Below are 12,736 nucleotides of genomic sequence, written 5' to 3'. Positions count from 1 at the left end.
AAAGACGTTGGTAATTTGAACTGATTTTCCGTTTTCCTTCACCGAGTAACAACCGGTACCACGGGAGAGCCCGATGACAGCCGACCTTCACGCCGCCGGGCTAAGTTTCAAATGTCGGTCAAACAAAGGGTGGACAAATAGGGGGATGGATGGATAAAGGGGTTGTTTGATTCCGGCGGAAAGCTTCCAGGAAAGTGCGCGGTACACCGGCAAAAGCGAAATTGAAACCCTTTTTGGTCCGAACAGGTGGAAATGGTTTTAATGAACCTGCCGCGTGCATGAAACTAATTGGGAGGTCTGGTTTTTGTGTTTTGTTGTTCGGTGCGGTGGTAGTTTTCGCAAAACAGCACATACAAAGATTATGTTGTTTTGTGTTTGTTTCTTAATTTTTGCCTATCAGTTTCCATTATCGCTAGATGGTCCATTGTTTATGTACCGGTAATTTATCCTTCAAGCGTAGCTTAATCAATGGAAAAAACACACTCCATCATGAGACACTATTGCTGAATGCTGCTATGTCATTAAACGTTTAGCGTCAATTTGATTATGCAAACGAACAAAACAGATTGTTGGACAAGCCTATTTGTGTTTACGGCAGTGCATTGTTTACGCTGTGGCAGCGCCACGCGGAGCAGGAGAAAAAATGGAAGTTCATAATCATAAGCGAACAAACACGATCAATTAACCGGGGTCGAATCCGATGCCTGCATGCGTTCCTTGTGCCGTGCAGCACGAGTTTGCAGTGTTGCGTTAATCGTTGCATTATTGTTTTCGAGGCGCCTCGCCTTCCAAAACCTGGCCAGCGTGTGGTAAACATTTGTTTACGCAAATATGCACGAGAGGGAGTACATAAATATTTAATCATCCCCCGGGTGTTGTTCCCTGTTACCCCGGTTTCGTCCCATTCTTCGGGTGTTGGGATGATGAATCCCCCAGCAAAAAGAAAGGGAGAAATTTTTGGGGTAGTTGGAAGCAGGAGATGCTGGAGAAAGAATCTTTGTGTAAAGACAAACAAACAAACAACTGCGACGAAACGATGGACCGATCGTTCGTTCCTGTGTAGTACGAAGTGTGTGGCAGTGAAGAAAAACGCATCGCTTTCCTTCAGAAGCTTGCGACCGTTTGTATTGTAAGCAGAATGGGGATTTATTGTGGAATTAATTTTCATTATTTTCACCACGAAACATAAATTGGCTTTCACCCGGGCAACATATCGCGGGACACTCACGTGTTTGCACATCGTTAGGGTCCGGTTCGGGTGGGTGGATGATTGCCCTTCGTAGTCGATGCCGATCGATCGAACGCACACATTATTGTGAGCCTCGTTCCGGCGATCGAACCGCTCGTAGGTGGCCTGAAGATAATGTACTGTACGACTGGAACAGCGATAGATCGATCTGCTGCACCCTTTAACGATCGTTTTGATCGTGTGATCGTTGTTTGATGATCGCACCTAATCAACAGGCAGGCTCTGTTTCGGCCGATCCAAGCATCACCCCGAAGTGGCGATTGTCGACGATCACGATCGTCGATAGCCGGATACTGAGGGCAACACAATACGGGGCCGACGTGAAAGCCGACGGGCCTTTTTCAAGATCGATTGCTGGCGCGCGTTCAATTCCCGTCTCACTGGCAATGGTTCGGAGGGGTGGGCTGGAAGTCGAAAAAAAGGGTTACAGCAAGAAAACAAAACCAAACAACAAGAGATAAAAAAGGCTCTCGCGCGCCATTCGTACGCATAAATCCGTGACGCTGTTTGCGGAAACGCTTGCGGTGAGAAGATGCAAACGAAAAACCGATCGTTATGATCGCACCGTAACGGTTTTCGATCCACCCAGAGAGTTTTAAGCGATAAATAACAAATGCATAATAATTTCAAATTAAATCATGTATCTCTATCGTTCGGAAATGAGTTCATTTGTCGTGCTCAAATATGACATAATAAAAATAGCTGATTTTGCATTCAATTTTCTTCTGCTCTTTTTTCGAACAGTAATGCCCTTCTGATGACCATCAAATGCGGATAATGTTCGTAGCAGGAAGAGTTGTCGAAGTCACTGACGATCGGCGAATTACGAGCATCATCATCGCTCTCCCAACGCGCGTTTAGTGGAAGGACGCAGAACGTATCGAGCAAGCGGTAGAACCAGGACCGTGCTTGAAAGGAAACAAGCGAACCCATCATAAGCAGCGAGCACGATGAAAATATACCTACAACAAAGCTCGTTTTGTTCGCGGGTTTATTTCACTATTAAGTTTTATTATTTACTCAAGTGAGATTGAAACGCTCATAGAACGATCGGTGGCCGGAAGGGAAGTGGGAAGGGAGCGCCCGGTTGAGAGTGCGTGAAATAGCGTCTCCAAGCGTTGCACACTTTTGCGATTTGGAATCAATTTGGATACCTTTGCGGAGCGGGTCTCCCGGGAGGCCCCGAAAAGTCCTCCAACCGTGGTTAAGCATTTTCCATCCCGCGTTGAGTTCTGCTGATGGAAGGTATGATTTTCAACCGAGCTTTATCACACACTTGCTCACTCGCTGTCGAATGATGTGGCGTGAAGTTTTATTTTGTTTTCCCCATTTCGAACGCCATCACGGTCTCACGAGTCTGATGGGTGGGGGGGATTGAAAAAAAATAGCTCCGATGTGAGTTTTTAAGTGAGGGTCCGAGCATCGATAAAAACGCTTCTAATTGATTGAAATTTGTGGTACTTAACGCGCGATTAATGACCATCGTAATTCAAGTCAAGTAGGTAGTGATTGCCTCGTAATGATCGCATTTCAGACAACCGGCGAATGAGCACGGTTACGACCGTTGCCTGATACATCGCGCGATGACTTCCTTCGCCGGCAGCAAAAGCGATAATTTGGGCAATAGACGTCCATCGAGGGTGTATCAATGTTTTTTCGGAAAGTAGACATGAAATAGAGAAAGAGAGGGAGAGAGAAAGAGAAAATTGCTTCGTTAAGCGATCGCGATCTTCTCGATTCGTACTGAATAGATCGACATTAGCTGACAACCAAACGGGGCCATCCCGCCGAGGACACCTGCCGACACGAAAGCCGCTTGAGGATTTGACGGACAGATTAACGGGCTTAGACGACGGTGTGTGTGTTTTTATTGGGTGCGTGGGTCTTTGCTCAGCCTGTTTTGAATGGAGCTCCAAGCCCAAGAGAATTGAGTGGCGTGGAGTTAGGAAATAGATCGCTTGTAAAGTGGTCAAATAGGTCGTTCTTCCAAGGTGTTGACAATAAAACTAAGGTCTCGATCTCACGGGTGTCAGATTGAGGAGGGAACCCGAACCAAGTTTGACGTTTCCGGGTGATGGAGTGTGCAACTTTGCATGGGAATGCTTCCAATCATCCTATTCGTAAAATGTGCCCGAACGTTCGAGTTAACACATTTCACACTTTATTAGTCCAAGATGTTGGAGAGACGTGGTCTAAGCCATATAAATCGTTAGCACGAAAGCATATTGCACGCGTCGATCGAACCATTTCATTCCTTACAACAATGTTGAACACCGCAACCACCTCGATTGCACACCTGAGCACGAACCCACTAATAAGCAATGCTCACACCCTCGCAAAATGAGTTGATGGTGCAGCTTGAAAAAGACCCCTGAGGCATTCGTCGTTAAAACAGGTTCCCGAGTCTTTGCTCTCCGCCACACCACCGTCGGTGATCGATACGATGTGGCCTGCTTTTGAAAGCCAACGGTTCACGGTCCGGGACAGCATGCCCAGAATAAAGCGCAGCGTAGATGAGCTGATCTCGCTTAGAACCTGGAGAAATGTGCTGGTGACAGTCCGCAGGTTCCATAATCAAAAAAAGTCTTCGAAAGTACCCAAAAGCCTAATGAACGCAGCATCACGCTGCGGGACAAGAGCGTGTGTATGGTTTGGGTTCGTTTGGTAACCGGGGAAGCGAAAGATATTGGAGGTGTGTTGGCGTGACGCGATGGAACCGTACCGGGTTTCGTGTTCCTCTTTCGTTGCCAAGTTACCCACAAGGAACCACTTTTTTTGTTGGAAAGGTTGATCGACTCAAGGTATGTTTTCTCTGTCTTTCGCATCCTCTCACCTACTCACTCACATCTTTCCTGAGTTTTTCAGGGTTCCTTTCTCGGCTGTGGATGTTGGCATGGTGATTCCGCTTCGGGGGCTTTTTTTTAGATGGGCCCAGCGTGAACCATCGTGTTACGTGTGGGTGTGCGAGAGCGAATGTGTTCTTGGCTGGTTGCTTGTAACGTTTTTGGGGATGCTGGGGCAGGTGTGTGTGTCTGAGGCAGCAGCCGCAGACTCCAGCTTGAAAACAGGTTCGAATCTCGGAGCTTTCGTGTGTAGCGTTTCGATTCGAGGTGCCCATCTGCGGGCACCGGAGCGTAAAGCGATCCAGCGGTGCGAGAGCCGACAGGTATAGGGAGAGCCGAACAGAGCACAGAGCGGTACAGAACAGTCGACCGCAGAAAGCACGGAAGCTGAAGCGAGATGCAGGCAGTGAGCGGTGAGCGAAAGCTCGCCCGAACAGAGAGCCGGCCCAGGCAGGGCTCGCTCGTGCGTCTCCATATCGATATGCGTAGAAGAGCACAAGACGCTGGATACGGCAGAACGACCGAAACGTTTGGTGCGCGCGCGCTTACCCGATTTTTAAAAAAGGCACTAAGCGTTATTTTTCTCAACCCCGTAGCTGCACGCTTTTTTGGGGCGTTTTTTCCGGTAAGTTTCCCAGTCCTGGAGCTTTCCCTGTGCGCCTAGTAGTACGGAAGATCCTGAAAGGATCGTTGTGTTAGTGTCCAAGGACATTTACGTGCGAGTGCATATGTGTGCGTGTGTGTGTGAGTTGGTGTGGTGCCAGTGAGTGTTTGTGTTGATAAGGAAGAGGTGCGTTTGCGTAGGAGTGTCCGACGGTACCGATTCCCGAAAACCGAACTCTATCAAGCCCAAGAGTGATGGTGTGTACATATGTGTTCGTACAACACAGCGACTGCAAACAGAACAAACAAGAAACGCGTCTAAAAAACGTCTGTGCGGTGTTGATTGATATGCGGCCGGGCTCGATTAACGTTTGAAGTTTTGACTGATAACGTAGGTTGGTGTAACGCTAGCGAAAGCCCGTCAGAAAGCGGTCTCGCTTCATCCCTCGCTGGCACGGGAAGCGCAAAAGCGCGAGGGTCAAATGTTTGTCTAATTTATGGGTATTGGTGAAGGTCGTACAAAGTCGGATAAGCTCCGGGCTAGTGCACCGTCGTTGCGCACTGTGGGCTAGATGTTAGTGGAAGGTATTGGTGCCGCCGTCCGGAACGTATTACCCGACCCAGAACACATACCCGTACCGTCCGCGTGTGCGCTAGGGATGGATCAGCAATCGAACGAATCGGCAGCAGTGGCCGTGGCGGCTGCAGCAGCTGCCGCAGCCGCCGCCGCAACGGGCCGTACCGGTGGTTCCAGCACACAGGCGGGTGACTTTGCCGCCGCGGCCGCTGTAGTGCTGTCGTTGCAGAACACCATGGTCACCAGCCTGCAGCAAGCGGCTCTCATGCCAGCAAACTCGGCCGCCGCAGCCGCCCTTAATCTGCAGGCACTCGAATCGTACCTGACGCTGCAGAGGATCACCAGCAAATCGGAGGTGTTACGTCTGACCGGGTCTGGCGGTGGTCAGACATCAGTTCACCAGCGTAGCCAGCCCCTGCCCTCGATGCCCATAACAGGCCCGGCCGCTCAAACGTCGAACGATTCCAGCGCTACCGGCGGTGATACGATCGGCGATGACATGTTCATGGACACGTCCGGACCGTCGATGCTACTGCAGGGGAATGAGCTAGCGGATGAGCTACCCGTGCTGGACCAAGACGAAGATCTCAACTTTGACGATGCGGCCGACGACACTTCCGACGGCAACTCGCTCGACAATGGCTATCCCAGTCTACTGCTGAATGCCGCCTTCCACCATCAGATGACGGCCGATAAGATGAAAACCCTGGCGGCTGGTGGAATCGGAACGGTTACTCCATCCGTCGCAGTGAGTACCGTCGCATCCGGAGGAATCGGTTCGAAGGAGTCACAAACTAGTGCCGCAACGACGGCAGCAACTGTAGCGGCCGGTGGCAGTGGTCAGCGTCCCAAGAAGCAGTTTATTTGCAAGTTCTGCAACCGGCAGTTCACCAAGTCGTACAACCTGCTTATCCACGAGCGCACACACACCGACGAGCGACCGTACTCGTGTGACATTTGTGGCAAAGCGTTCCGTCGCCAGGATCACCTGCGCGACCACCGGTAAGCCCGACGTTCGGATCCTTTTCTCACCAGAAAAAAACAACCCCCCCCTACCCTCTTTTTTGCTCTCTGTTTCTCTCTATTGTATCTATGATTTTTTTTTGTTTTATATAAAATACATCTTACTGCTCCTACCTTTTTTTTCGTACAGTCACGCTCACCTTTTTGTTCTGATGTTTCTTCTCTTTTCTTCCCGCTGTCCCTCATCCATACTGTGTTGCGTGGATCGGCTAAATGAACCACCCGAATATCAAGACTACAACCGCATCCTAACTGCAGAACCATCTGAGAGAAAGAGATCAAGAGAAGAGGGTAACTAAACTGGGAAAGGATAGGAAAATGAAAGGGAAGCACAAAGAGAAAGAGAGGGAGAGAGAGAGGGAGAGCGAGGAAGATAGAAGACGAGAGAAAAGGAAGAAATAAAAAAGAAAGATTCGTTGTGATGTCCTTTCCAATGGGAAAGGTGTTAACACAAGCAATACGGCATTTATCTTGTCTAGTAGTCAAGGATTTCTCCAATTTCCGTTACGATCGTGATCTCCATTACAGTCACAGACTTAACCACACACATATAATGACACAAACATGAACGTTCACACACGCCCACACACACACACGCACAAAATAAAGATATGCTTTGATAACATAAGTATTGTTTAAATATGTACTAAAAGGAAGAGTCAAATGCCTCGTATTGCCATCCAATTCATTATATTGCAGTTTATCGCAGCTTAGCACGCGCGTTGCATCAGGTTTCTACTTCTGTTTAAGTTCCATAATTATAACTTTAATCGATCGTTTTCATTGGCCATTTTTTCGTTCTTAACGTCTTTTAATAATGTGAAGTTATCTTTGTGCCGGGTTTTAGTTCAGTAATGTCTTTCCATAATGTTTCACAAACTCTCATTCACGACACACTTGAACGAAGCCTTTATTGAAATGGTTTAAAGTTCGAGCCAGCTTCAGAAGTATTTGTTTCACCTTAGCTCTTTGGGCTTTTTTTTCTTTTGCCTTCCCTGTGTGCACCTTATTTTCTGGTGCCGATCTTCGTGTGTACATGTGCCATGTTTATAGATGCTTTTAAGATCGGTTACAGATTATGAAGGCATTAGCAGGCGTTTTGGTAGCTAATAAAAATCCCAACACTCCAAGATAAGCACAAAGGGGATTTTAGCTGTTTGTTGTCCACTTTCTGCGTTTTTTTTTCGTTCATCGCATCAGTGTTTGCACCTGCACCTCGGTGAATGATAATAAAGGTCACGTTTTATTTTGTCATTCAAAAGTTACGAGCAAACGTACGGTGACAAACGGTCGAGCGAGGCTAAAATTTAGCTGCACTTGTGATAGGTTTTAACAGGGTCTCAGCTCTCATTGAGTGCGTAAACGATGCGTAGTCATGTTTTGTTTTAATAACAAATTTAATAAAGCAATCATTTATCAGTTAATTTACCATACGCTTTGTTCAGGGATACGGTACAGTTGCTATACAAACGAAAATTAATATAAAATAAATGCGCACAGATATGGCAAACGAGGGCCACATAACACCAGGAACGCATCCTTTTCGGCCAGTACTTCTCCGTTCGTGGCAAGTAGCGAAACTGATGATCACGCACGAAGCGTGACTACGAACATGATCACTTTGTGGCGAGTGGAGATCGCCTAATTTATGGCATCCATTTTCTGCTTCCCTTTAATCCCCCTCGCACGTTCCCCCTCTTCCACCCTTACAGCGAATGGGTGGGTGGGTGTGTTGGTTCGTTTCGGGGTTGATCATGTGCAGTTTGTGGCCGGAACGGAGCCATTCCTTTTGCACCGTTTTCGAGCAGCTCTATCGAAAAACGAAGCGCGAAGTAACTTCCATTTCTCATTTCGACGATATGTAAATTGATTCTCGACACTTTCGAAACCCCCTATCCCGGCTGGACTGAAGGTGTGAGCCGTCGGACACACGGACACGGTCGTGGTGCCGTAAGGGAAATGTGTGTCGCACATTTAATTTATGATTTTTCGATAAGTCGCACCCTCGCATCGGTGCTACGGCAGGCAAAAAAGGCACTTGAAATGAGTAAACCGTTTGCCTTCGGAAGGTGAGCAAAACGAAGAAAAAAAAAGGAGGTGAAAATAATACAACAAAAAAACCTGAAGGAATCAACCGCAGGAGAGAGAGAGAGAGAGAGAATACAGTAAGACGACCGAGTGTAAATTACTAATTCCCGAATGGTCGCCGTGTTGAAATCGCTGTTTGCAAGATGATAAATAAGTGGCATCGCCACTGACAGCTGGACGACCATTTTAGCGCTCAACTTGACACCCGGTACCGATAAGGTGCATTATTCAAACGAAATTCCTATCGTAACACGCCTAAAGGCGGCAAAAAACACCAGTGAAAAGCACAACACACAAACGACACAAAACACACTCAAACACACAACTATCGCTTTTTTGAATTGGAACAGGAGTTTAAGGAGTTTGAAGTTAGTCCAGTGTTTTTTCATTGTTGTTTGTTTTCCATTCTTGTTAGTAGTGAGCATTTTAGTGAGCAGCATTCAGGAGCGCATTAGAGGGTAGTTGTAGCATTTGAAACCGTTGGCAGATTTGTATGGTGATGCGCACCTTTAGCGTGCAGAAGCTTAGAGAAAAAAACACAGTACATGTACGAGAACAGTATCCCTTCCGGGCACGAAACGTGTGCGCGTGTGCTTGCGTGTTCCCGATCGCGCTTGGCGAGTCAAAATCGGGAGAACGCGTTCGACTTTTGCTCGTCGAACTGCAAAACCGCAAAATGAAATGCTTTTTGGCGTAAGTTAAGGTAGGTAGACAATTGTGATACTGTTTCGCTTTTGCTAATCTACTTAGCTTAACTTTCGCTTCAATCACAAAATCGCGCGAAGTGCTAATAATCACATCTTTCTCCCATCATCACTCATGACACGGGGAGGGGCGCAAGCTAATCCTTTTGTTTATATATTTTTTATATACATATATGTCACTACTAAACACACATTAATACTACCTTCTAGTAATCATCGAATGCTTCTTGTAGGGAACCATACATTATCATGTTCATTAGAATTCACTTCATACCATGCGCTTCAATGTCAAGTTCAGGTTTATGATGAATGTATATGAGTAGATTCTATTTTTGGTACACTAAACAGTATAAAGTCAGCAATATGAAATTGTGTGGGGTTGTAAAAATATTAAGAGCAAGGAATGAATGATAGGACAGTTATCCCAGAAGAGGAAATAGAACCTGAAACGCTGTTAAAAGAGAACATAAAAATCTCCCTTTTCTTGAATCTCTTTCTTTCCTGGTGGTTGTGAGTTAAGATAATATTTTTGGTATAAAAAAATTACTATAAAATCTTGTTGTGTTAAGTTAGTAAATCAATTCTTTATATAGAGATAGAAGAAACATTAAATTTGCAAAATATTTCATTTGATTTAATTTAGAAGATCCCAAACTCCAAATCTAATGCCGTCGGCTGGTCAAGTTTTTTTTCGCTTTCGAAAAGAATATTCTTCTTTTTTTTTCTTGCTCGTCGTTTTCGAACCCTCTGTTAAGGGGTGGATTTTTTTTTTTATTATTCCGATCCGGCCGATCAAGCAACGCGATCAAACATGTTCGTGCGCGTGCTTTTGTGTGCACGCGTTTATAGGGCGCTCCGCGCAGCAAAGGCATTCACAGTAAAGAAAGGATCTCAATTCACCACTTTCCCCCCGGATGATCCCCCGGTTTTTTTTCTTTTCCCATCAGGCCCCAAAAACTGACTGGGACGCGATGACTAGACAATTGATGAAATCAATATAAAAATATTATGTTTTTATGCATCCGACATCTGTTAATGCTTAATCTTGTGCGCGATATAGGAAGGGGAGGAAAAAATCTCGCGCTTGCTGGGAGATTTCATGCTACGGGTTTCACGATCCTCCACCGATCGGTTTGACTCTCCACCGCTATCACTCGGACCGTTGAGCTTGGGTTGAGAAATAACCACGCATCGGAGAAAAAGGAAAAGGGAAAAAAGCCCCATAAACATCACCAGCATCTTTGCTTTTGCTCATTCTTCATTTGAAGGTGGCCTTTTTTTCACTCTCCCCGTTACACCTCATGTGTTTTGTTGTTGTTGTTGTTATGGGGGAAGGGAAGAGTTTGAGTTTATTTAGCATTTTTTTCGGGGGGTTTTCATCTTCCCGGCCTGTAGCTTTCTTGTTTCGTGTGGCTGTCTTTTTTGTTTTGTTTTTGTTTAGCTCTTATCGCTTTAAATACTTACCCACTCACTAGCTTCATCTGTGGCTTTTTCTTTCTGGTCTTTCAACTTATGCGCTAAAATATATGTGTATGATGGATATGGTTCTTTTTGTGTGTGATTTTTGTTTTATCTCCACATTTCGTACGTTTATTATCCCTTTTTTGTAATTCTTTTTCCATTTGTGTTCTGTTTTTTCTCTCTTTTCTTTTTCCCCTTATGCCTGCTACATCGTACAGCTACATTCACTCGAAGGAGAAACCGTTCAAATGTTTGGAATGCGGAAAAGGATTCTGCCAGTCGCGAACGCTCGCCGTACACAAAATACTGCACATGGAGGAATCGCCCCACAAGTGTCCGGTGTGCAGCCGCAGCTTCAACCAGCGCTCGAATCTCAAAACACACCTGCTCACGCACACGGACATCAAACCGTACCATTGCATTGCTTGCGGCAAGGTATTCCGACGGAATTGTGACCTCCGGCGGCACAGCCTCACGCACAATCTCGGTGCCACGGCGACCGGAACGGGCGGTGCATTCGATATAACAGGCACGAACGCAACCACAGCCGTCGGTCCGGATGGATCGGCCGAGAGTGAACCGGACGGATGTGAGCTAAAAACTGTGGATCTGATGGCACTAGCCGATGTGGACTGAGTGTGACGGACTCGGGACAGCAATAGCACGCTGTGACGTTGCGCTAACAAACCACAAAATGTTCCGAGTGTGCGTCCGTGTATGTGTACAAGAGTCTGAGAGGGGAGAGGGGTGGTTGCTTAAGAGAAACGGTATTTTAATAGTGTAGATTTAAGACAACCTGTGAGATCGCATGTGGTTTTTAGCGTGAGTAATTTAAATGTGACTGATATGATAGCGAGAGGGGTTCGTCGCTTATAATACATAGCGTAGGAATGGAAGTCTTTCGTTTCGGAAAGCGCACCGTATGGGCGCGTTGGTGGTGATAGATTGTAAACAAAAATAGTAATAATCTATGCACTGTAACTGTGCCTTCGGCCAGCCAGGCCTGGCTTGGACTGATGTCGTTCTCTGAGAATTATTATCCTTCCTTCCAATATTGCATTTGTCTGAGGTACTCGAACCTTATTCGAGTGAAGCATAGTTAGGAGCTTTCGTTAAGTATATATTATTGATTGAGTGTGTGTGTGTATGTGTGTGAGTGTGTGTGTGCAGCGTCAACGTTGACCGTGCCAGAACTATGTACAACGGATTACATGATGTTCCACTTATGTGACGGAACAGTCGTATAAAGTAATTAAATGCTAGATGTAACGTAATGTAAGGCAGCTAGATGATATTAGCAATACATTCTCTCAAACAGAAATCTTCCAAGGTGTTGAGGTTTTAATTATCCGAAAATGTTTCCTTCCACAGCAAGTTCGTAGTCATATTTCAGGTAAAAGTATGATGATTTTAAGAATAATAGTAATATTTCAGCAGAACTTAACGCTTTGTTTGAGTGACAAACGTAAGCATGTTTTCCACTGATGCCACACACTTTATTGCTACATTCATCATTTATTATCGTGAAATGTGTGTAAGAACGATGTGTTCGATTTCTGTAACACAGAATATAAAATAGTCGCTAGATCGTCTGCCGTTAGGGGCCACAATCAATTGCACCACCGAACATGGGTCGCTAATCAAACGAATGACAAAGCACACCGGTATCAGTCTGCACTTGTTTGTTTAATGGGAGTTTATGCACGGCTTGGCAGGGCAACATGGGCGCTAGATGGATTGGACGAGGAGGCACAGTCTGTCGCCGCCGCAGCAAAACCCATGCGACCGTCTAAATGTGATCATGTTTCATTTCCGATGGGGACAGCAACGGGCAAAACCTGCACTAACGGCGCACTCGAGTGCGATTCATTTACGTACATTACCTCGGCTTAAGTATGTGTTTATTGAGTTTTCTTGTAAGTGCATCATGTGCGCGATGTTTATGGAGTAAATTTAATCCGGTGCAGATATCATCCCGGTCGTACGGGTTTGTTTTTTTTTTTATTGAGTTGTTTATTGCCACACCAGGCTAGTCCCGGTTACCTTTGCCTAGGACGATGGCGCAGCTGTACCGATGACGTGCGCGGATGGGAAGCGCACACGAGTAGCTCCATTCCGATGGACGAACGGTACGAAGGTGCATCTTCGTTTCATCCCTCCCCTACCATAACATTGACTAAAACCCGTG

The 12,736-nt window shown here is 46.1% G+C and overlaps 1 protein-coding gene across 1 annotated transcript; it reads left to right on the top strand.

The window, feature by feature from the left end:
- Positions 1-4,050: 4,050 nt before the first annotated feature.
- LOC125766245 (protein sister of odd and bowel) lies at positions 4,051-11,869 on the top strand. Its single transcript, XM_049432032.1, has 2 exons — positions 4,051-6,274; positions 10,767-11,869. Exons 1-2 carry the CDS (start codon positions 5,268-5,270, stop codon positions 11,182-11,184), a joined length of 1,425 nt encoding a protein of 474 aa, XP_049287989.1. The 5' UTR covers positions 4,051-5,267; the 3' UTR covers positions 11,185-11,869.
- The last annotated feature ends 867 nt before the right edge of the window (positions 11,870-12,736 follow it).

Source organism: Anopheles funestus, chromosome 2RL (assembly GCF_943734845.2).
Source record: "Anopheles funestus chromosome 2RL, idAnoFuneDA-416_04, whole genome shotgun sequence".
In the NCBI taxonomy this organism is placed as follows: Eukaryota; Metazoa; Arthropoda; class Insecta; order Diptera; family Culicidae; genus Anopheles; species Anopheles funestus.
This window is presented reverse-complemented; position numbering and strand designations above follow the sequence as displayed.

Excerpts from the sequence above, each read along its gene's own strand:
- LOC125766245 (XM_049432032.1), top strand. The coding sequence starts at position 5,268 with ATGTTAGTGGAAGGTATTGGTGCCGCCGTCCGGAACGTATTACCCGAC. Across the intron at positions 6,275-10,766 it reads GATCACCTGCGCGACCACCG|CTACATTCACTCGAAGGAGA; the intron begins GTAAGCCCGACG and ends TACATCGTACAG.